The sequence below is a fragment of the Lactuca saligna genome, chromosome 6 (genome assembly GCF_052625555.1).
Source record: "Lactuca saligna cultivar CGN05327 chromosome 6, ASM5262555v1, whole genome shotgun sequence".
In the NCBI taxonomy this organism is placed as follows: domain Eukaryota; kingdom Viridiplantae; phylum Streptophyta; class Magnoliopsida; order Asterales; family Asteraceae; genus Lactuca; species Lactuca saligna.
In genome coordinates, this window is record NC_136422.1 from 171924949 (window position 1) to 171949123 (window position 24175).

The 24175-nt window shown below is 34.8% G+C and overlaps 2 protein-coding genes across 3 annotated transcripts; both read right to left on the reverse strand.

Moving 5' to 3' along the window:
• Positions 1-10237: 10237 nt before the first annotated feature.
• Positions 10238-14292, reverse strand: LOC145001375 (hyperosmolality-gated Ca2+ permeable channel 2.1-like). Its single transcript, XM_078960747.1, has 11 exons — positions 14178-14292; positions 13932-14046; positions 13074-13495; positions 12849-12992; positions 12685-12748; positions 12388-12597; positions 12142-12318; positions 11480-12058; positions 11102-11377; positions 10785-11018; positions 10238-10689 (listed from the first exon to the last, which is right to left on the reverse strand). The coding sequence occupies exons 3-11, from the start codon at positions 13349-13351 to the stop codon at positions 10375-10377; spliced, it is 2277 nt and encodes a 758-aa protein (XP_078816873.1). The 5' UTR covers positions 13352-13495; positions 13932-14046; positions 14178-14292; the 3' UTR covers positions 10238-10374.
• Positions 14293-16700: 2408 nt separating this feature from the next.
• LOC145000315 (squalene monooxygenase SE2-like) lies at positions 16701-19626 on the reverse strand. Of its 2 annotated transcripts, none has more exons than XM_078959513.1 (8): positions 19334-19626; positions 18671-18782; positions 18377-18551; positions 18174-18291; positions 17816-18034; positions 17463-17738; positions 17111-17389; positions 16701-16987 (listed from the first exon to the last, which is right to left on the reverse strand). In XM_078959513.1, exons 1-8 carry the CDS (start codon positions 19553-19555, stop codon positions 16883-16885), a joined length of 1506 nt encoding a protein of 501 aa, XP_078815639.1. In that variant the 5' UTR covers positions 19556-19626; the 3' UTR covers positions 16701-16882. The 2 variants fall into 2 exon arrangements, with proteins under 2 accessions (XP_078815639.1, XP_078815638.1); XM_078959512.1 differs by having other exon boundaries at positions 16702-16987; positions 18123-18291.
• Between the last annotated feature and the right edge of the window lie 4549 nt (positions 19627-24175).

Below are 24175 nucleotides of genomic sequence, written 5' to 3' on the forward strand. Positions count from 1 at the left end.
CAAGGTTCGCGATAAATCCAAACTCATATGGACTGAACTTTCTTAATTTTGATTTCATGCCCTATGGTAACACGAGTGCCCACCATGTCTTCCAAGTAACTTGTCCTTACATATCAATGTACTTTCCATCGACTAAGGCTTTAGTATGTATTCAAATGAGAACTCATAGAACTCATATACACAATTAACTCAATTGGAATGACACAGAAACAAAATAATGTCAGCACGATAGATTGCAAACCTCAAGTCGTGTGCTAGTGATGATCGATAAGGTTTATTCTTGATTTGTTCTTGAAACCATTCAAGACCATTAAGACTCCCACTGACTCCTTGACATATAAGATTCTCTTGTCAAGAAACATTTCTTGACAAACAAATATTAAAGAGTTAGTGAAGCATTTATCAAGACAAAACACTTCACACAATTGGTCCTAATTGGTCTTTGTCTTATCCAAGACAGCACAACTTACCAATTTCAAATGTGCAAGAATAAGAAAACTTTTCCAAATTCCACATTTGATGAGTGTTATAAACCTACTTAAGACTTTTCACTCAATGTCACAATCTTGACTCTAAGACTTGATATTGGAACGAAGTATGATTGACTTATTGATTTAACCATTTCTACAATACTTGATACCTCGTCTTAGACATGTAATTGCACTAAGAATCACTTAGAGGATCTATTGAGACACGGTTCTTAATCTTTAAGACATATCATAAAACACAATAAAAGGTACTCTCCCTTCTTCTTAGAATAGAGAAACTTTTATCTTTCTGCCTACTTGATTCTTCTTTATTCGTTCTACTATTCATTGAAACTTTTTCAATCAACTCAGAATTATACTTAATCTTATAAGTATAATCATATTTACTAAGCTTTAGTAAATCATGACGAATATCTTTGTCACTCTTGTGGTGGACTTGATCAACACACAGCCTTGTGTACTTGATCTCCTTGTCCTTTAATTGACACTTTGCCAAAGAATTAGTCTAAGTTTCCCAAATGTGAAAGTTTTTAATTCATCATACAATACACATTGCATGATTCCAAGTTTCTATCAAATTGAAACTTGGGTGATGAGAAACTCTCCTTACTTGGTAAATTCTTGACACTTCCACAAATAATACAATTAAGAATCAAATCCATTATTGCTAATAATAGAAACATTCAAACATTAATTTTTCATACATGCCATCGCAAGGATAAATAAATAAGATAAAATCAAAATTCATTTTATTGCGGAAAAAATTTGTCCTTACAATGTAATTCAATTGAAAAACTATGTTATTACATATTTCTTAACAATCTATTCTAACTCCAAGTAGTAGCTCAAGAATCCATTCTTCAAGTAATGCGATCGAAATCCATTTCTTCATGATTAGATTCAGCTCACTTCCTTTCTCAAGCTTCCTCTCTTTTCTTCGATCTTACAAAACATCAAAATGTAATCTTATCACATCATGTATTAAGAATCTAGAATAGGAACTCAAAAGAGTTAGATAATGGATTTTACCTGAAGTAGAGCCATACGTCCTGACTCTCCCATCTCTTAGATCTTTCAGGTAGTTAGGGAAGCTTCGTCTCCAATGCCCCTTCTCTTGGCAATAAAAGCAGATGGACTCCTTTGGCACAACACATCGGACAATCACAAACTTAGTTCTTTCTGGACTTCCAATGTTGCCAGTGTCCATTGAAGTTTGGGAGTTTGATTCACTAGACAAATTTGCTTGACCAGCACGCCAAATCATTGCTGATTAAGCAGCTATAAGCAAATAGGTGAGATCAATTAGGGTCACATCGTGGTCCATCATATAGTACTCTCTAACGAACTCACTATATGATTCAGGAAGTGACTGAAGAACCCAGTCAACAGCCAACTCGCTTGAAATCTCGACACCCAACATGCTTAACCTATCAATGTGTGACTTCATCTCTAAGACGTGTGCACACACAGGTTTCCCATCTTCGTGTTTACTCGCCAAAAGGGATTGAGTGAGCTTGAACTTTTCAAGCCTTTGAACTTGTGGGTCAGGGAGAATAATTGGAGGAGGAGGAGGAAGTGAAGCATGACTCTCATTTCCTTGATCGTATCTTGGAACGTCATCTTCATTTGGAAAGCTTGTTCCAAAGGATTTGGGAAGACCATTGTAAGATTCAGACATCTACAAAACGGGAGAAAATTCAAGTTAAGTTGATTAGAATTCTTGATGCAACACCCAAATGAAACATCAAGCTAGGATCCAACACAATACTCTACAACCTAGAAGAGGGATGCCGTAATCTAGTTGCAGAATATTTGAAGGTAGGTAAATGACGATTTACCAATTTCCACCCTGAAAAACGAAAAAGAAGTTTAAGTTTTAAATGAATTGAAACTCCTAGATCTTTTGAGACTCATTGAACTCTTCAATGGCATGTTTAATCTCGATTATGCCCTACTATTCGTGACTGGGATGCCGAGGATCACAAACAAGGTGTAAATAACCATACGAATCACGTGGTGCACCCAATGCTACTATCACCTAATCAATGTGCCAATTAGCCACACACGCTGCATTGATCTATGATAAGCATCGAGCCACCCTTTGCCACCAATGTCATCCCCAAATTAGTGTGCCAGTTAACCACGCACGCTCCATTAACGTTTGACAAGGGTACGAAGTGTAATTCCATGGGTTAGCATACAATTTCACATTTTGCCTAAAGTAACTATGATTTGGGAATTTGAAAAAGCATTTAGTTACTTTGTACTTCATTATACTTATAATGGAAGGTTTCTGTCCTATCCTACCCGTTCGGCTAACGACCCTCCACTAGTCAAGAGTGCGGTGGGTAAGAGTGGATACCCATTCAATCGCCATTTTATAGGCAATTTCCTTAAACACCCCTTATAGACTAGCTTCGTGAATGAGGCCTACTAACGGTAAGACTGAATTTTTAGTTATACATATATAATATTAAACTTTTAATGTTATATATAGTATAAGGGTGTATTTTACACTTTTAAAATACTAGGTAGTTTAAATTATACTTTTAATTAACCAAAATCATTATGGATTTATTAAATCTCTTTTAATTATACACTTAATTAATTTAATAAAACCATAAGGGTTTAATTTGAACTTTTCAAAATCAGGGTTTTGTAATTTAGACTTTCAAAATTAACTTTTAATCAACAATTTAAATTCCAAAACTTGAGGGCAAGTTTTGAAACTCTTCAAAACAATTAGGTTTTAATCTCACTTAAAATTTTCGAATTTAAGACATTTAAATTAAAATTTTAAATATTAAAACTCTTGATTTAATAATTACCATAAATTAAACAATTAATTTAAATTATTAAATCACAAGGGATTATCTAGATCATGAGGATAATTACCAATTATACATCTAAGATATCCTAATCCCTTGAATCCCTCTCTAAATCTCGAAAATAAGGGATGGGATAATTCAAGATCTTTAATTACCATATTTAACAATTAAAAGATAATTACAAGATATGGGATTATCCAAATCCCTAAAATTTAGGATCTAACCTTGGGGAAGGAGGTAATTTCGAAATCCAAGGGTTGGATAACCCTAGATTTCAAAATCTTGGAGGCTAAGGAAAGAATTTGGGAAACCCTAGCAAAAATCGCCATCTAGGGTTTTGCAACCCTAATTGCGAAAATTATCTAGCCTTTAGGGTTTATTAGCCATAAACCCTAATATGTCAAGTTCACAAATTTGAATAAAAGCTAATTGAAAACAAAAACCAATGGCTCTGATACCACTGATGGATCTTATACAAACAATCCTATGTGTGCATGCAACCCTAGTATTGGATCTATGTTTTCACTATTAGTTATACAGCTTTATGAACACAAAAAGAAACCTGGCATGCTACTATAATTTTTGAAATTCATATATAAAGCTAGAATACATACCTTTTGTTGTTATATAGCAATAACAACTAGTTCCTTGAATTTCCTTAGCTCTTGAAAGCAAGTACCACAAGTGTAGTACCTCTAATGGAGTCACAAACACCATATGCAACTTGGATGAAGAGGAGAAGAAAAAGAGGCACCAAAAACGGCTGGAAACCCTAATGGAAGTGTTGTTCACGTTTTTGGGGCCTAAGGGGTCCTTTATATACTAGTGTGGGCTGTTAGGGTTTCAGTCAAAACCCTAATGGACAACTTAAACTCTAAGCAGTCCATGGAACCTTCTGGACAAGGCTATGAACGAAAATATGATGGGCTTCCATCATAATTTCGTTCACCCCTTATTCCTTTAGCATTCCTTAGCCCAATAACTCAATTATCCAATAATTGCAGTCCAGTCCCCTATATTTAATTAATCTCTTTTAGCCACAAAATTAATTCTTAATTAATTCTTGACTAATATATATTAATTAAACAATATGATTTCTCCTTTAATATATTATTCTCATAATATATTAATAAATCATATTTAAACCTTTCTCTCCTTAAATCATCCTACATATTGCTATGGTGAAGGCAACCCAAAAGGACCATGCTCATAATCGGATCAAGTACATACCAAAATAGTTATGGACTTAGACACTAATCCAACATTTACAACAAAGGAAAACATAAAAATACGGAAAACATTCTTAATATAGTTTTATTATGAACTAAAACTATGTTACACTATTTCATAGTACAACAAGACTTACACAACGGTTTTATGGTATTAAAACTACTTTCAGTTATTTAGAAAATATTGGATTTTCTGGAACAGTAAACATACTCACGATTTCAAGGAATAGATAACAAACTTCTAAACATAACTACTTATGAACTCACCAACTTAAATGTTGATACTCTCTTATTCAAAATACTTGTATTCTCAAGGAACCTGTAGACAGGTACATTCCCATGATTTTGAGAAAATGGAGCAGTATAGAGTTGCATCTTTTGTCTTTTTCTACATCTATTTTGGTGTAAATATACAATGATTGAATATACATGTAAAACTTATACTTTATTAATGCAGTGGTTGTTGTACTTTGATTACTATGATCCATGTGTTGTTATACTTAACATGAAGTCATCCACCCCTGGACGTTTTCGCCGCTCCAGTTTGGGGGTGTGACAGATATGGGTCAACTACACTATTTTTTTGGGGGTTGAAGTTGCTCACAGGGGTTCTGACTTGGTTCTTTCCCAACGAAAATATGTCTGTGTGATCTTACACCATACTGGTCTTACTGAGTGCAAGCCAATATCAACCCCTATGAGTACCTCTCACGTGTTGTTACCCGATGATAGCCCCTTACTTGATGATCCCTCTTGCTACAGGCAGACAGTAGGAGCTCTTCAGTATGCTACTCTTTCTCGCCCTGATATTGCCTTTGCAGTTAATAAAGTATGTTAGTTCATGTCACACCCCAAAACCGGAACGGCGGAAACGTTAAGGGTGGAGGACGTCATGTTTAGTATCACGAGATATGTATATGGTAAGCAAGTAATGAAAAACCATTTCATTTAGAAAGAAAGTGTTTACAATGTGTGTGTTCACAATACATAGAAGTCATAACAAATAACAAAACAAGACTTGAAGCTGTAATGCTCCATCTTCTGAATCCCCAGCACGAGCACCTATCTAATAGTCTCCTGAGAATACAAGTTATTTGAAAGAGTTGATCAGCAATTAAGCTGGTGAGTTCATAAGATTTTAGTGATGTGAGTAAGCTGTAAAGCGTTGTGGAAAATGTATATGTAAAAGTGATGTAAGTTGTAAGTTCTGTTTTGAAAGGTTCGCCTGTTCCTCTAGAAAATCATATATTTCCTACTTGAATGAAAGTTAAGTAAAATGACACTACAAGCCTTTCTATGGGTACTAAGTGGGTACAAGTTATATATACTCAGAGTAAACAAACAATCGATTGTGCGCATCTGCCCCAAGCTCACAACCCAACGGGGAACAGAAAGTAAGGCGGATAGCACACATTCCATTGGTTGTTAGATCGTTGTCATATATAACCCTGGTTTATTCACTTGTTACTTATGGAGTTATTTGTAATGGTTACTTTATATCTAATGAAAAGTTCTTTAAGAAAACCTATATTTCTTATAGTAAAATAATGACTATGGTGACTACTTTTATAATAGCTTTGTTTATACTGCTATATATAATCGGATACCGGGTAGAAAGTTAATTGAGTGAATCTGCCATACGCCCACAATCCAACGGGAACAGGAAGTAAGGTGGAAAACACACATTTAACTATCTATTGGGTATTAGTTTTATATATAAACATGGTGTATAAACTAAGGTGTTATAGAGTTACTCACCTAAAGTCTCTAAAACTGCACTAGCTTAATAAAATGGATTAAGCCCTTATCTGGAAATCTCTAGTTTTGTATACCAAAAGTACTGACTTTGAAAAGTAAGTTTTGTACTAGAAAAGTTGTGTGTTGACTCTGTGTCCTATAGCCTGATCCATACCTGGTACCCTTATGATGACTTAATGGATACTAAGCATAGATATATATATATATATAGATTCGGGTAGATAATAGATTGAGTGACCTCATTCCAAGCCCACATCCAACGGGAACAGGAAGTGAAGCGAAGAGCACACATCCTATTAGCTTTCGGAATCTACTAGTATATATGTATCCTATAGTGTATACATTAAGGAATCATAAAGCTAGCATTATGATCCTAACCTTTACTCGTAGACTTCTACCAAGGCATCTTCTGATCTGTGTTAAACCCGACTGTTCCTTTATCAAATGTAAAAGTATATTCTCCCTAGTTTATAACTATCTTGACTAGAAAATAGATCAACTTTCAAGTGGTACTGATACTTTATCAAAGTAATGGGAAAAGTAAGTACACATATGTCGTTTATAATGACATGCGGATGTACTATTAACCTAAAAACATATTTGTTTTATTACGGTCATAATGTGAAAGCTAGAACCCCTACTAAATGCTCTCAATGTAAAGAGATTTAGGGAACCAAACGCGACCCCAACAATTTCTTGCAAGCAGTGCAATTCACATTAAAGCCATATGATCATGTATACCCAATATAACTATCACTAATGCGTTAGTGATTGATTGATATAATTAGATCTTGTTTGTGTGTTCTCATGCTATAGCAACTTAACCTGTTTGTTATGTTATGTTATGGTAGTTTGATTCTCTTCACTGTTTGTTCTGTTATGGTATTGTTTGATTCTCTTCACTGTTTATTCTGTTATGGTACTGTTTCTTTGTGTGCTTCATTGTATTAGAAGTAATGGATAGCATCCTCCTAAACTGTACCTATAATAGTTTACTACTGTTCTACCTGGACTGTTACTGAAAAGACTCATTTATCTACTAAGTTATGCTTATACTTTAAAAACAGAGTTTGGTATAACTATAAAGTAACATAACTTTAAAAGAGTTTTGAAATGTTTTGTCAACTTATAAGTAACATAAGTAACATTTTAAAAGATGTTTAACAACAAACATTTACACAATTATCATTGTGTTCAACCTGTATCCCCCCCCCCCCTTAAAACAGTTAAAATAGTTAAAAGATTCATTGTGGGGTATGAACTCACCTGATGTGGGTGATTCAAATGGGTATGCGCATACGGATGAGAAGTTCCACAAATGAAGTCCCGAGACACAATAAGTCCTAAATGATATATAAGGACACATATTGACATGAATATAGTGTTTATAAACAACTATATGAAAGGAAACACCTTCCGGGACTAGGAAAGACCTTGACCAAGTGTTGGAATCACATGTGATTCAACAAAGGAAGGTATAATGGCACTCACATGAGTTTACTACCATGGGTTTATGGCCCAATGGAGTTTACGGCCGTAAACTCATGGTTACTCATGTGTAAGTGCAAGTTTGAAGGCTAAGGGATGATTTAGGGACCTTAGCTCTACCCTAGGATGAGGAAGACCACATTCTTTGGAGTTTTTGAGGTTTTCACAGCCCAAATGAGTTTACAACCGTAAACTCATGGCCATTTATGTTTATGAGGGTTGTTTAGGGTCCTAAAGGTCATAATCAAGCATCCTAAATTCAAGTCTAAGCCTTAGGAAGTGTTTGTGGCATCAAAACACCCCTAACTTGAGTTTTCGGCCCTTGGACCATTTAAGATTGTGTTTGCGGTCGTAATCACCTATGGGTGATGGTATTCTAATTGTTTTGAGTCCTAAACACATCAAGGTAAAGTGCTAGGCTAGTCTCTTGGCTTAAGGAAGGCATTTGGGGCATTTTGGCACCATGAAAGGGAGTTCACGGCCCAAGAACATCCTTGGTCGTGAAATCTCTTCTAACCCTTGTTTCTTAGTGTTTTTAAGGCCTAGACATGTCAAGGGTTGTTCTATGTTTGGTTCCAAGGTCTATAGGGACATAAGGCACACTTTTGGCCTCAAATTTAGTGTTCACGGTCCAAGAGGATCTTGGGCCGTGAACACCCTTTCCTTGGGATTTATGGATGATTTCCATGTTATCTAGTCATGTAGTACCCTTTAATACACTCTAGGGTTAAAGTGCTTACAATTGGGGGTGAACGGATAAAGATCCTTGGGAGAGAAATCGGGTTTTCTCTAGTTGGAAATGAAAGAAATGAACCAAAATGGCTAAGTCTTACTTATATAGTCTTTAGGGTTTTCGGTCTCAATACCATTTTGGAACCGTAATTTCCAAACTCTTGAAGTTTTGGGCACTCATTGCTACATAGTAAACCCTAGGGTATCCTCTCTCCTGATATCTTCTGAAGGACTAACTTCAAAACACTCAAACTTATCCTCAAAAGTTTGAAAGTTAGCAGAAACATATTTGACTTCAATTGCAGTGGATGGTTTTACAGAATAGAAATTTTTGGGTTGTCACATTGAAGTTGTTCACAGGGGTTCTGACTTGGTTCTTTCCTAACGAAAATATGTTCGTGTGATCTTACACCGTGCTGGTCTTACTGAGTGCAAGCCAATATCAACCCCTATGAGTACCTCTCACATGTTGTTACCGATGATAGCCCCTTACTTGATGATCCCTCTTGCTACAGGCAGACAGTAGGAGCTCTTCAGTATGCTACTCTTTCTCGCCGTGATATTGCCTTTGCAGTTAATAAAGTATGTCAGTTCATGCACGCTCCAACTGAGAACCATTGGGCCGGTGTCAAACGCGTCCTTCGTTATCTTAACAGCACTATCGACTGGGGATTATGGATTCGACATAATACGGGGTATCAACTTCAAGCCTTTTCGGATTCCAATTGGCACTCCAATCTTCAGGCCTTCTCGAACTCTAACTGGGCAGGTTGCCCAATCGATCATCGATCCACGGGGGGCTTTGCTATCTATTTAGGTTCGAATCTCATCTCTTGGTCTGCTCGCAAGCAGAAAACTGTATCTCGATCTTCAACAGAGTATGAGTACAAGGCTATTGCAGATACTGTTGCTGAATTGATTTTGTTGAAGTCCTTGCTTCGAGAACTTGGTTTGGTTAGCATGGCACCCACAGTTTGGTGTGACAATCTTGGTGCGACATATCTCACGGCCAATCTAGTATTTCACGCTCGTACTAAACATGTTGAAGTTGACTATCATTTTGTTCGTGAACAAGTAACTCAGGGAAAACTAAATGTCAAGTTCATCTCTACAGACGACCAAATTGCTGATATTTTTACAAACCCCTGTCATCTCAGAAGTTTGAGTTTTTGCGTTCCAAGTTGCAGATTGCTAACCGCCCTGAACTTGAGGGGGAATATTAACCTGAGTTGATATTTTAGAATTAGTTTGTTATTGCTATTATTCTTTAGGGTATCAAAGTGTAATTATTATTTTCTTTATATTTGGTTGTAATCTCACCAAATGAGTTGATGAAAACCAATGATATCAATTTCTTATTCTCTTTACACCTTAAAGTGTACAGTTTTCAAACTTGATCCTTTAAAACTTCCACAAAAAATCAGCTATATACACGATGGTTGTAAAATCGAATTTCTTTACCCATTTCAACCGTAAAGCTAGCCTTGCAGTGGCTAGTCAGATTTTTCATTTTTTTAAAAAAGGGATAGAACTACCAACATTAAATGTCTTTGTTATCCTTTTTATTTGTTACATACCCTAGGTTAATTGTCCTCCAAATTTACAAATTAGATTGTAATTAGCAAGAGAGGTTTGGTATGGTAAATGAAAAGGAAATATCATTGTGTAGGAATGAAGAATATCATAATTAATTAAAGTGATAACAATCCTAAAATACATGACTACCTCAAAGGAGGACCATTCCATTGATTGAGGTATATACACACACATGACATGACATCACATACATATACAAGCCTAGTAATTAAACCAAACCATCTTATATACCAATATATAGACACCCGTTTCTAGCTACTTGATGGATACTATATTTGAATCGGGTTCGATTTCAACTTGAGGTGATTGCTCCCCAGTTTCAGATGGGCTTCCTGGCTTAACAATCTCCACATCCTCAAGACTATCCCCAGATGGACTATCCGGTTTAACAATCTCCAAGTCTTTTAGACTCTCATCGCTACCCTTTTTTGGCTTCTCAGGAGGCGGCTCTTCTTTCTCCTCCATCATTTCAGCACATAATTCAACCTGATTATATGCTGAAGGCAGCTTCTCCACAATCTCATCAAGCTTTCCTGACCGTTGATCATCACGATCCATCTCAATAAGAACCTACATTAAAACACACAACACATCAACATCAACCATGCATGCATGCAAGAAAGAGAGTGACGTAAGCATGCATGCATGTTAATTGAATTGGTTACTTGTGCAGCTCGGTTTCTAAAAAGTGGTAGAAACCGATTCTTGCAGAATACGTTGAAAAGAGCGGTGCCAATGATCAATGGGATGGTGGAGGTGGAAGCACTGCTCGACTTTTTCATTCCAAACAATATTCCAGCGACTACTTGTGTCAGTATCAAAGAAAAGATTGTCGCATTATGTGCTAGAGGCCAATAACTTCCATCTGTTTGGTATTTCACATAATAAACATTCATGATCTGCATTCAACCAATCAAAACATCATTAACTAATTGTTACATAAAGTATAAAATAATCGAAGAAGATGTAGCAAAAGATTTACCTGATTTCGATATACAAGAAAAGCAAAGAAAAAGTAGACGAGCAAGAAAGGAAGTATCAGAGGTGCCAAAATGCAGAAGGTGAAGCCAAGGAGTCCAAACAGAAGGACTCTTGTAACCTCTGTGTGGTACGAAAAAGTGATTGGACGTACAAAATCATCGTCCCTCATCAGAACGCATTTAAACAGCCAGTTCCCGACAAGTGGGACCGGCTGCAATAGTTCAAACGACAGACCTGACCAACCTGACGTCATCACATATGTCATAAAGAACGATGCCTGTATGTATTGTTTTCAGAAGAAACAAAATCATCAAAATATGTGTATTACTTAACAAAATAATCTTTCTTATTAACTAAATATTATTATATATATAAGTACCTGTCGAGGTATCAATTCTGCAAGTAGGGTTGCCAAATCTTTAGGGCTAGTAACTGTAAGCTTACCCATTCTCTCAATCCAAGAACCCGAGAGAATATTTGAAAAATAAACATTCCAAAACATAAAGATTAAAATTTTGGCACATGCGCTTCGTTTTCTTGTGCTACGAGAGACAGCTCCTTCGAGTGTAGAAAACAGCATCATCAATGGTGGAACAATGGTGAGGAAAACAGTGAGCACTAAACTTGGTAGATACCCAGTAATTAGGTTAATAACACTCCTGTCTCTTACTCTTCTTAGAAATGGAAATGCAGCCTGGAGACGTTGGATCTTCATCAGACCTTGAACGAATGTTGTAGGTAAAAGAAACAAGACGCTGAACACAATTGATGCTATAAACACTGATATTTTACGTATCCATAACAAGTTATAAGGTACGCAAAGATTTTGCCAGAAAACATCACGTGGTTCTGGAGCTAATTGGGTCACCCATAACATCGGGTCTGCTGATTGGATCGTGTGTGACACCACTAATGCATCATATCGACTCTTGAAGAACACCAATGCCGCTTCACATTCCTTCATTCAGATAATCGAAAAAACCGCATTCAGATATAAAAAGATTCACGTATGCTAACATTTGCATGAGATATGATTCAGACCTTTTCTCTAAGCCCATCGTCAACCTTTTGACCTGTGCATTTGTGTTCATGGCCAACCACTTTAAAAGAGTTTGATCTTGCTCCACAAAGCCCACATCGATCAGGATTTGCATTTGGTTCACAGCATTGTTTAACTGGAACAGTTGTCATCACGTTATATACCATCTCTGCATCCTCCTGAAAGTAACAATATAAAGCGTATGAAATTATGTCGCTAGTTTGTTGCTAAAAAGTAAAACTCTTTACCATAAGTTGTTGAACAGCACCAAATCGATAGACAACTTGGTGGGAAATGTAACTTGATTGATAATAATTGCTGAAGAATTTCCCGACGGATTCATTATATGATTCTACTGGAGACCATGGAACACCACGAACAAGAACAGTGAAGTTACTTGGCCTTGTTGGAAACCTATTTACTTGATCCAATCTCATTCTCGCCACATTTTTAAACTCCTATGTATATAGCGCTTCATGTTACAAAACTATTATTCTATTTCTACCAAAATAAAAACTTAAAAAAAGTATCGAATCACTCCTTACAAAGTATAGAAGTGTGCAAGCACAAGCAGATACAACGTACAAAGTGAAGCAATGAGCCCACAGCCTGAGAAAATGCATAAATGGTGAGTTAGTTTTTAAGGATATTTGAGATTTTCAATTTTTTTTATTTTAGTCCAAAAGTGCATGCATGCATGAATATTTACCATCTTGAACCTTCCCTGACATTCCCAATAGTCAATAAGTCCATGGCTGTCGCATCTTCAAGCCTTACCATTCCTTGCCCAAAATAGTTCAATGGAAGCACAAGAAAAGTGCAAAGAATGGTAGCGATGGCAAAAATACGAATACTACAAAAATAAATGTAAATGTTAAGTGAAAAAAAAATGTATATTTAATTATGATGGAAGATATAGGATAATAGAATGTACCTAAAAACAACGATTCTAAGAAAAACGACTGCATCTATACCCCCACAAGCAAAGATGTCTTCTTCGGATGCATCCCAAGCTTTTTTAATCCAACTAGCGGAAGGTGTAAATCTTTCAAAACAAATATTGTCGCTTCTTGTTCGACCAGTAGCAATCCTTTGACCAAAGTAAACGTTGACATTAAGTGGTTGTTTTCTCAATATGGAATATAGTGAGAACATCCCCACTGAAATCCCTATGTTCATACCAGCCGAAGTCAATAAAGCTGGTATGTCCATCTTTCACTCCTACTATCTCCAACCTAATTGCATTAATTAATTACAAATCTGCCACCACATCAAATGGAAAAAACCTAATAACAAAACCCATGCATTAACCCCTAACCACACACACACTTTTTACAAAAACAACCTCACGCCTGCCTGCAACATCAACAACATAATATTCGTTATCAATTAATGTTACTATATAGTAATATCCAAAATTCAAAAAATACCCATTTACAATATGCATGATAAGTTTAGGATAAATGAATGATACGCATTTTGCATAATGATTAATCGGGAAGGAAATAAGAAAGTAACACCAAGAAAATCAATGGATCTTGGAGCAAATTTAACACCAACAATTTCGTTTTGTGAAAAAGTTGAATGTGGCTATCAAATTTCTTCCTCCCTTGATAATAACATAACAGTTTTCAAATGCGTTGAATGGGTTGCAAGAATCGATTTAGATTAAATTTGTTATATACCCACGCAATTGAAACTTGTTCACCAACATAACATAAGATTTTAAAGAACCAAATGGGGAGATATTCAAAGGATATACAAAAATTGAAAATGAAAATGCAGGTTATACCTGTTAGGAAGGAAGTTATCGAACAGGAACAGAGATAACAGTTGCAGTGCGAAGATGAAGATGAAGATGTTATCGCAATTGCAATTGCATTTAAGCTTTGTTGGCGTAGCTTTAACTTGAAATTGGAAAAAAGAAACAAAATTGGGGATTAGTAATTGAGAAGAAACCCAGAATTATAATCAATTTTGTTGGGCAAAACAAGAATAAAGGAGAGAAATTGAAAGGAATTAAAGGAGGATGACATACAGAAATGGTTTGAAGGAAAGGGGGGATTAGGACGAATCTTCTTTTTTTTTGTTGTTGTTGATTCAATAGCGAAACCCCCCAAAAGATGAGGCTCAGAAATTTTCGGAGGATAATGATCAGGCAAGGCACGAAGGTAAGTGATTTGAATCAAAGCAAGAAAATAGCCGGGAACCGTAATGTTTTTATTTTTGAGTGTTATGTTATTTGGGTGGCAATCTATAAACCAGGAATTGCCACGTGTTGACATCGGAATTGAAGAAGGCGAAATAAACTTCGTCTCCTGCAAATAGGGGAATCGGTGAGATCCGTCGATGAGCCCAAATTTTATGATGGCCCATAAGTCCCAACATGGGCCTGATGTAAAATGCACTAAATATCATGGAGGGTATAAATTCTTTTGTTGGACCAATTTAACTAATATGTTTAAAATATATTAATGTTTAGTGATTGATCCCATTACTGATTAACTACATATTTCAACATGATTATTATATATTAGCCTATATATACCCTTTATTATATGATATGTGGGGGAAGGTGAGCATGGACCAGAAGTGCTCGGACAATATTGTTCATGGAGCATTCGTACGAATTTTCCATTTTGATAAGATGTATGTAGGGAGGAGAAGTGGGATTAGATCACCTAAGTGGCAAGATGGTCATGAATATGTTTGTTTTTGTACTCTCTCCATTGTCCAGTGTTGTAAAACTCGCCAAGTTTGCTGATTACTCCTCCGAGTACTCGCTACTCGACCACTTACCGAGGCGAGTTACAGAATCTTGAGTATTCCCCGATCGACCCTTTACTGGACTGAGCAGTGTTGTAAAACTCGGTCAACTCGATGATTAATATTTATAATATACTTAATGATTTATTATTTAACACACACGCATGTAATTATTACTAAATATACATCTTAAATTTTCAGTAATTATTCACAAAATGAGATCATTTTGTCTTTTTTTTAGTTTTTGTGTATTCATATATTATATATTTCAATCAATTTATGATTTTAACATATATAATTTCCCTAAAAATATTTCAACATGAATTACCAAATCCGAGTACTCTGAGTACTCCCAAGTACTCGCTACTCAGTAGTCGACCGAACAGGTACCGAGTAACAAGTTCTACAACCTTGCCATTGTCACGTTGGAAAATTTTATTGGTGTTTTTTTTTCAAATTGAGTTTGGGTGATTTTGGTTAATTCAAAGGATTTGGAGAAGACATGATTTGTGGTTGATTGGGTAAAACTCAAAGGTACTTGGTATGATGGTCCAAAAATATGACATAATCTCGGAAGCCAATTAAACTAGGAATTGAAGATGTCCAAATGTTTGATTGTATAACATCAAATGCAAGTCTAAATGAAACCGATGTGTGCCAAGGAAGATTAATATTCATGTTTGGCATTTTTACAGGATTTTCTTTCTACACATTGGTGAAGTAGGGTGGAGATGGCGTCACTTTTATGTCCCATCTATTTTGTGGTTGTAGCGACCTCGGACCATTTGTTTATCATTTGTGAATTGGCTAACATTGTTTGGATAATGTTGTTCAAATCGTTTAAAAGATGCATAGTTGGATATATATCAAGTTATTGTTTTCATAACTTTATGGTCGATTTGAAGATTCTTGAACGATTTGATTTTTGTGATAGTTTTCCCCAGCGAGATGATATTTGATAATATTGTTGATGCCTCGTTCAATTGGTTTGTACATTGGAATCCTAAAGTTTTTGCCAAGTGGCTTGAGTGGATTAAAAACCATTACTTGCAACTTTTGTGAAGTTGTTTCTTTCTACCTTTTTTGCTAGTTTTCATAATAATATTAAGTTGTTCTAAAAAAATAATGGGTGTGTTTGGCAGTAGCTGGATTTTAATTACTTGTTTTTTATTTGGATTCCTTGTTAACCCTAGGTGAGAAAACAAGGAAGGTAAGTAAAGACTTTGGGAGAGAAAAAAGGATTATGGGGAATAATCTCCCTTGAATTCAAATAGGAAGAAACATAAATGGTGATATCAATTACTTTAAGTGATAACTAATGGTGCAATAGGATTGAATTTGGTACGATATAAATATACTATTAAATAGAAAGTTCCATAAGCTGTTTGGTGATCTTTAGATTATATTATAATACTTTACTAGCTAATTCAATAAAACAAAAATAACAAGACATTAAAGCAAATGCGGAAAGATAGAGACAAAAGATGGGTTAAAGATAGATTTTGTTTTTTATTCTCTTTCTTTATTTGTGAGCCACAAAAATATAAATAGAATCGAATATATTGAGCTGGAATTTAATTACTTGTTTTTTATTTGGATTCCTTGTTAACCCACCAACACCTCACTCTTACGTGTCTTTAGTCTTTTCTATTTTCCTTAAACTTAAAGCCACCCACTAAAAGATTTTATATCGTTATATACACCACAAAATAGCAATATACTTTCTATTTCTTTATTATAATAGAAAATTGGAATATACAATGCACATATTGGGTAGATTTTTATAATCAAAAAGAGATGTTATAATAAATAAATTTCAATAAAAGTACATTGCTATTCCCGCTCCTAAACATACATAACTAAAGTGTACATATTTTGAGTTTGAACAAAATCGAAAAAAGAAAAAAGAACAAATATCAAACAAAAGTTGAAAACTTGAAACTCACACTACAATCACTAATTATAGAATACTACCTCTCATTGTGGAGGAGGAGCTCTGTAATATGCAGCCACTGTTGCAGGGAAGAACATTTGTCTAACTCCTTCCGCCTTTATGATCGGAAATATGATTCCAGAGGCACCCTGCAAGAAATAGCAACATACTTTCATTTATCTATTTATTATATTTACAACATATACTATTTTGAGTAAGAAAGAAATTCAAAGTAAGATGCTATAATTGGAAAGATTTGAATTCACACATACCGAAATCAATCTGGCGCTAATCCACATCCGTTTAAGGGAAGGAAAAGGAAGTAACAAACGGCCAACACCATATACTGCAACTGCAAAGAAGTGTATGACTAGACTCATGGGCCTAGGGTTTAGGCCCGATAGCAAAGCTACAGGCCCATTTGAGAATACACCTCCAAGGCTTAAATAGTCAAAACATGCTTCTCGCATCTCTTGTCTTGCTTTATCAGGTGAAGCACAAAAGACTTTGTATAGTGCTCCTGCTAATGTATTGATGGTGGATGCCACAGGCTACAAGATAGAATACATGATATGTATATGTATATGTATATGTATATGAGTATATGAGTATATGTATATGTACCTTTCGGAGGGTATAAAAGGACTCGAGATATTTGCAGAGAGTATATGAATCATGGAGGTCACGAAGAGGTCTAAGGAGATCTCTCAAGACAACAATATCAGACAATGCAACAGTTATTCCACCACCAGTGAGAGGATGACGCATGTTGAAAGCATCCCCCATTAGCAAAGCACCTGGAGTTGGTTGAGGAGCAGCTGGCATGCTTCTGTTTGGCATTGTCCTTATGTTGCCTTTCTCAACTGCTGCTATGAAACCATCTTTCAACTCCTCAGGGATCTAAATATCCCATTTTCAGAACAATCAGAGTCTGCTTAAGTTAGGGAAAAGGAAAAAAGAAATCTTTGTAATCATACCTGAGGAGCAACAACATTCTTTAGATACTTTGACAAATCACCATTTGAAATTGAGGGCACTTTTTGACCTGGAACATCGACTAGACAACGGATTTCTGTACTACTAATCCGGTAGAACAGGATAGGTGATGGATCTGCTAAAACTACATGTCCATGGTTTTCATATGGGAGTTGGCAGTTTTCCAAGACTAAACCAACAAAACAAGAAGGCACATCCACCTATAATTACACAAAAGTCAAACTTAATGGTTAGTCTATACTCTACAAGCAACCTGAGAAAGTCAACTCAAGTAAAGAATATGATCACCTGAGGATTGCAAAGAGAGCGCCTCAAATTAGAAAAGCATCCATCACATACAATGGTTAATGCTGCATATGCTTTCATTTCTTTCCCACTTTTGGTCTTGTAAAGAGCACCTTTAATGGTACCTTCTTCTTCAAGAAGAGATACGACTGTTCCTTGCTCCAAACGAATACTATATATTGAGAAGGTGAATGTTTGGTTAACATTGTGGAACAGTTGGTAAAAAGTGAAAAACAAGTGGATGAAAGAAAGAATACGTGGGAAGTGATGAAGCTTTTTCCCGCATTCTCTGTATGAAACGACCATTGTGAAAGCTTCTGCCAGCAACATCTGCATGAAACTTCTCCAATGGATAAGAGAGTCGAGTGTTCTTCCCATCCTTGAAAAGAGCATATCCAAACACCCTTTGAGCATCAATATTTTCCACACAATCTGTAGTAACAGAGAAAGCAAGATCATCACAGAATATTCAGCAAACATAGCTTGATGTGAATGGTTGGTTATAGGCTTATAGCTCTAGCATCTAGCCTAGTTATTGTTGATAACAGTACCTTCTAGTCCCAATTCCATCAGTTTGAGATATCCACCTGGTTGTAACAGCTCACCAACAATTCGATCAGGCTCTGTTAGGTCTCTTTCAATCACATGTACACGGCGTCCATCCTACATTACATTGTGTATGAGGTGGTGATAATCATTTTACTAGCACTAAGTGAAAACAACTATGAAGCATAAATTTGTTATAAAGCCCCAAAGATCGAAGCTGATAAACCAGAGGAATGATTTTAGGGTGCAGGATATTAGCTCAGTTATCTATTATTTTCTCTTTTGTTTTTCGTGACAATGGTGATTACTCCGCTCTGTTTATCTAAAATCTAAAGCTTACTTTCATATGGAGAATATAATTGCATGTATATGTGTTCATTTACAGTCTTATGCTAATTACAGCGCCTTTACTTTTTGGACGTTCATTCAGATGGAAACTCGATTCAATTCGAAATGCAAACTTATCGTTGGAAAAACAAAAGGAAATAGTTTCAGGTTTTATGATCACATCGTTAACTCCACTAATTGACTAATTATGAAACGAGACCGATTTATATTTTCAGCTTGTTTTACAAGTATAAAACAAATTTCTGTAGACAATAACAAGAGAATCTGATATCGACGTTGACAGCAGTCGAAGAGAAGAGAAGTAAAGTCTCAAGTTGTACCTTGGCGAGAGTAAGAGCGAGAGCAGCACCAACAACACCGGCGCCGACGATAATAATATCGGTCTCGTCTCCAGATCTGCATTCTGTGGTGATAGAGGTTGATTTTGTTGTGATCGATGCAGATTTGTGTGGACGTGCATTTTTTATGAGATAAGAAACGTAGAAGAGTATAACTCCGACAAAAGAAACGAAAACAGAAGCAAACATTAAGCGATCCGCCATTTTTCCGGACAATGCCACCACCGCAGACGGCACCGTCAGCCCTTCTTTCTCTCTCTCTCTTGCTTTTCAGCCTAGCTGGAAATAGGCAAATATTAAGTATAGTAAACTCAAAAAGCAAAATTTGAAAGTACAAGGCCCCACCCACGTACTTCTCTTTGTTTGTTTTGTTTTATTCATTTGAATTAGAGTAATTACAAATTTAGTCCTTATACTATACGAAAAATCACAAGTTCAATCTAAATTTTTAGATCAACCGAATGTCATCCTTAGCCTTGAAGTTTCTGTTTCGTGCAGATATAGCCCCGGAACCATAAAAAATGACTTTAAATTCTGTACTAAATTTGTGATTTTCAGTAAAATACAGGAATTATATCCGCACTTAAAGACCATATTTGGATGAATTCAAATATTAGACTGAAATTGTAAATTTGAGTAAAGTAAAGGAACTAATTCTGTAATTTTCTCTTTAAATGAAATAGGAGGAAACTTATTATAATCTTGCCAGCAAATACTAGGCCCTACCCGATGCGAAAAACAAAAAAGAAACGACACTTAGCCTCGAGATGTCTCTAGGCCCAATATAATATGTCCAACAACATGACAAATGGCCCATTGCTGAATATTTATATCGTTTTCGTAATATGTTTAAGATTTATACTCTATTTATTATGCAATTAAAATTGAGATCAAGTATAATAGTGTTACAATCTATATTTAAGAAGGATTTATTCGACAAGCATATGGTGTGGTTGGTGACCTTGGTGGTAGGTTAAAAAGAAGGATGGCATGAGGAAGGTTATGGGGACAAGAATCTCATTGATGATAGAAGTTTCGAAATAAAATGAGTTCTAGATGTTTACTAATAAGATTATCATGTGTGAACTTTAGAAAGTTTGAGGTTGATCATAAGAAATATTATGGTTTAGCCATGAAGTCCATCTAAAATCGGATTATGTGGTATGTCTTTTTTACCCATGACAATCTTGATAAAGGCCTTTCAAGTGAATATACTCATGTTATTTTTGTATTTCTTCTGTTAAATAGGGGACATGTTTATGTGAGTGTTATTTGTGTGCTTCTTATGTCAAATAAGGGACATGTCTACATGAGGTACAACTCAATATAACAAATGAAATGTGAAGTTTGAAAAAAGTTACAAGAAAATGTACAAGTATGTATGCTTAATCTTCAAGTGTTTATATATATATATATATATATATATATATATATATATATATATATATATATATATATATATATAAAAGTAAAGCACACATGTTATTTAAAAGTATCTTCATAAAATAAACTCAAAGTGTAAAATAAGTTTGAAAGTATGTGATGTGTCCAAATATAGTAAAATGTGTAACAAGAGATGTACTTTGGTTACCAATACTCCCAACCAAATTAGGATGCTATCATCGGTCTAAAACATATAAAATGACAAACTTTAGGGACCAAGCAACTTAGTTGTGAACTCACCGAGCCGACACAAAGCCACACCTATCAAGGGAATCATTATTGGATGACTTGCGGCACAGTTTCGTGAAATTATGAGTATGTCGTATAAAATGTCATTCAAAATAGCCAAGTTGTAATGAAATTACATCTAATTGATATTTGGTAAATCTTTGTGGATGTTAAAGGTCCACATAAATAACCTACTTGTTTGAAATCTCATACTAAAATAATATTTTTTAATATTTGGACATGAATTTAAAAAATATGGTTAGATTCCTATATAAAATAACCGGTTAATATGTTAACTAACACGATTATGTCATGATCTTAAGTTGTGTCGAATGTATGATAATTTTGTTAATTTTGTTATATGAAACATGTTAATATATTGGTTAATTATTCATTTGTAATTAACAAAAATGGACTATTTTGGCATAAAACGGTAAGATGTGGTAAGAAAAATTGCCATATAGGATTAAATCAAGAGGTTGTTGTATAGGTGATTTTTTAAGATGTTTATGGTAATTTTTCAGGATCTTGTTGAAAAGAGTTATAACTTATATATAACCGTTAATAACTTTTATATTTTTTTTTGTCAAACTTGTCAAATAGAAATAGGTTTATTTTTTATTTTTTTTTATACATATTGATTTTAAACAATTCTTATACTTAGTATTTCCATTTTCTTTCTCGACCAAAATTGAAAGTGTTATTGACTAATTATCTTAAGATTAAATTTGGTGTATCTTGATAAGAGAAAGTGTTAATCAAGAAGTAAATATACACTAACAATCGAAGGTATTCTTTGAAGCCATATCCTTATGGGTACCTTATTTATCACAGTGTTTACCTATCGCGTTGCACAGTATTATCGGTGATTTCAGAATGTCTTATTGTCTTCTACGTGTACTTCATAGACATGAGCAGAGTGGTTCATTCGCTTTTGGGATCTCCTCTTCATTACCAGAGGAGCCTGTTATTGGTTATGCTATTTCTCCCCCTTGTTTCGAATGGTCTGGAGGCACCGAAACACCCTCGAGTCTGTTCAGCATAGCCACTGCAGGACGAAGCTTTTCAGCAAGATACCTACGACATTAGTCAGGGGAAGCATGGGATCATGTGCCTCAATCAGATTAGAGAGAAGAGCGTTAACATGCGACACACAACTTTTCATGATAGCACGTTCAGACTTAAGCTCGACAATCTCATTGTTTGTAGAAGTAAGCTTCGTGGACAACACCCTGACCCTTGTAGTTTTTAATGCGAGCTCGTCCATGATTTTGCTCTCAACTGTCATATCCTCTTGTAGTTTCGTAATTTGAGAGGCAATGGAGGTCTGGAAGGTTGAGCGATCTTTTTGGAGATGAGTATGAACCTGCTGAAGAGCATCTTTCTCGGTACAAAGAGTGGTTGTGACATTCGCATAACTTTATTCACATTCGAGACATTGAATTCATCGGCAGGGCTTGAGCATCTGTGATTAGTTTATCGACTTTTTTGGTCGCCTCCTTGCAAGATTGAGCAGAGTCCTCCACTTCTTGCAAGCTACTATAGTATAAGAAAGTGTCGCTAGTGACCGTGAAAAAAACTCTTCGTGTGACATTACATATGAATGAAAAAACATTAAAACACAATAAAATAAAAATAATATCAATCGATTAACACACACTCTAATCCATATAAATTAATTAAAACACCACTCAAAACATTGTTCTTTTACTTAAATGTCAAAATAATACTAAATTATTGTTGTTGAAATCCCATAATTGAATGTTGTTATTTCCATGTGATGGTCAATCATATAAAACTTTTTTGTAAACAACATTTTGTATCATGATGTTAGCATATTTGTCGTTGTCATTATAAGAGTGAATTCATGCAGGACAAGTTATGTGAGATGTTGTCACGTAAAGTTACCCATGTAAAAAAAATAATCAAAATAAAATCTTCATTAAATACCAAAATTATATAGTTCTCATTTTTGTAGGTTATATTTTTTTTGAAAATATAATTTTGACTCCCCGCTTATACAAAAGAGAACTTCCTTTCTGGTTTACACAAAAGATTCACCGCATGCATGAAAATTGTAAATAGATAAATCTATCCAAATAAACAAATGAACGAAAAAAAAAAAAGAATTAAAATACAATATAATAAAAAGCAAAGCAAACGATTACCACACAATTAAACGCAATTAAGTTAAAAATAGAAAAACCAAAATCTAATGTTTAATTACTTTAAAATCAGTTAGAAATATCATCATCATCATTAGACTCCCCTCACAATTGTGGAAGTCGACGTTTATTTGGTGTTAATGAGGATCCAATAGACGATTTTGCCAAAGAATCAACTTCAATAGCAGTAAAATTCGTCTAATTGAATAAATACAAACATGACTATAAGAATCATAATTTATGAGAAATAAACATAATATAAAAGAAAACTAATAATAGCGGTTGAATTAAGAAAAGTTTCATATCATAAGAAAAATGGAATATGTAAACAATAGTCTATAACTTACCCGAATATATTCACAATCTAGTAAAGTAGAAATAGAGATAAGCGTGTTAGAAATATGATTTTCAATATTACCATGATCAACCTAATTGTAAATATCAATCAAAATAATAAGGAAACATTCCAAAAAAAAACATAATCTAACTTTATAGAAATAGCATAAATTAACTCATATATTGTCACTTCCTTGTTCGTCTTCCGCATCATTGACATCAGATTTACGCTTTTGAATATCATCATTCTCTTTATTATTAGAAGCATCGTATGTATATTAAGAAGTTTAGTACACAAAGTATAACTTTTACATACATATGGCAATATGAAATAATAATTACCATTATTAAGATTGATGATAATATCAAATCAATACATGGTCCCCTTAACGTTTGGTCTGATAGCTCTCACTCATACTCAGTAATTTTAGACAAACATTCATATTCATCATCGACTATATAATAATCTTAACAATTTGTTATAACCACCATACTATCCTCAATGGTGGGAGCAATATTAAATCCATTATCAAAATGCTTAATGTCACTATGGTATTTAGTTACAGTAAAACGACACATGTAGTTTGGCGAGAAATTGAATTTGTCTACCTTAATAGTAAATTGACCTTATAAGCACATAAACTATCAAAAA

Coding starts and splice junctions, on each gene's coding strand:
- LOC145001375 (XM_078960747.1), bottom strand. CDS start 13,351: ATGGACATACCAGCTTTATTGACTTCGGCTGGTATGAACATAGGGATT. Junction 12,319..12,387: donor GTGCTGTTCAACAACTTATG/GTAAAGAGTTTT, acceptor TGTTACTTTCAG/GAGGATGCAGAGATGGTATA. Junction 10,690..10,784: donor TTAGAAACCGAGCTGCACAA/GTAACCAATTCA, acceptor GTTTTAATGTAG/GTTCTTATTGAGATGGATCG.
- LOC145000315 (XM_078959512.1), bottom strand. CDS start 19,555: ATGGCGGATCGCTTAATGTTTGCTTCTGTTTTCGTTTCTTTTGTCGGA. Junction 18,035..18,122: donor GCTCTCTTTGCAATCCTCAG/GTGATCATATTC, acceptor GTGTAATTATAG/GTGGATGTGCCTTCTTGTTT. Junction 16,988..17,110: donor TTAGCGCCAGATTGATTTCG/GTATGTGTGAAT, acceptor TATTTCTTGCAG/GGTGCCTCTGGAATCATATT.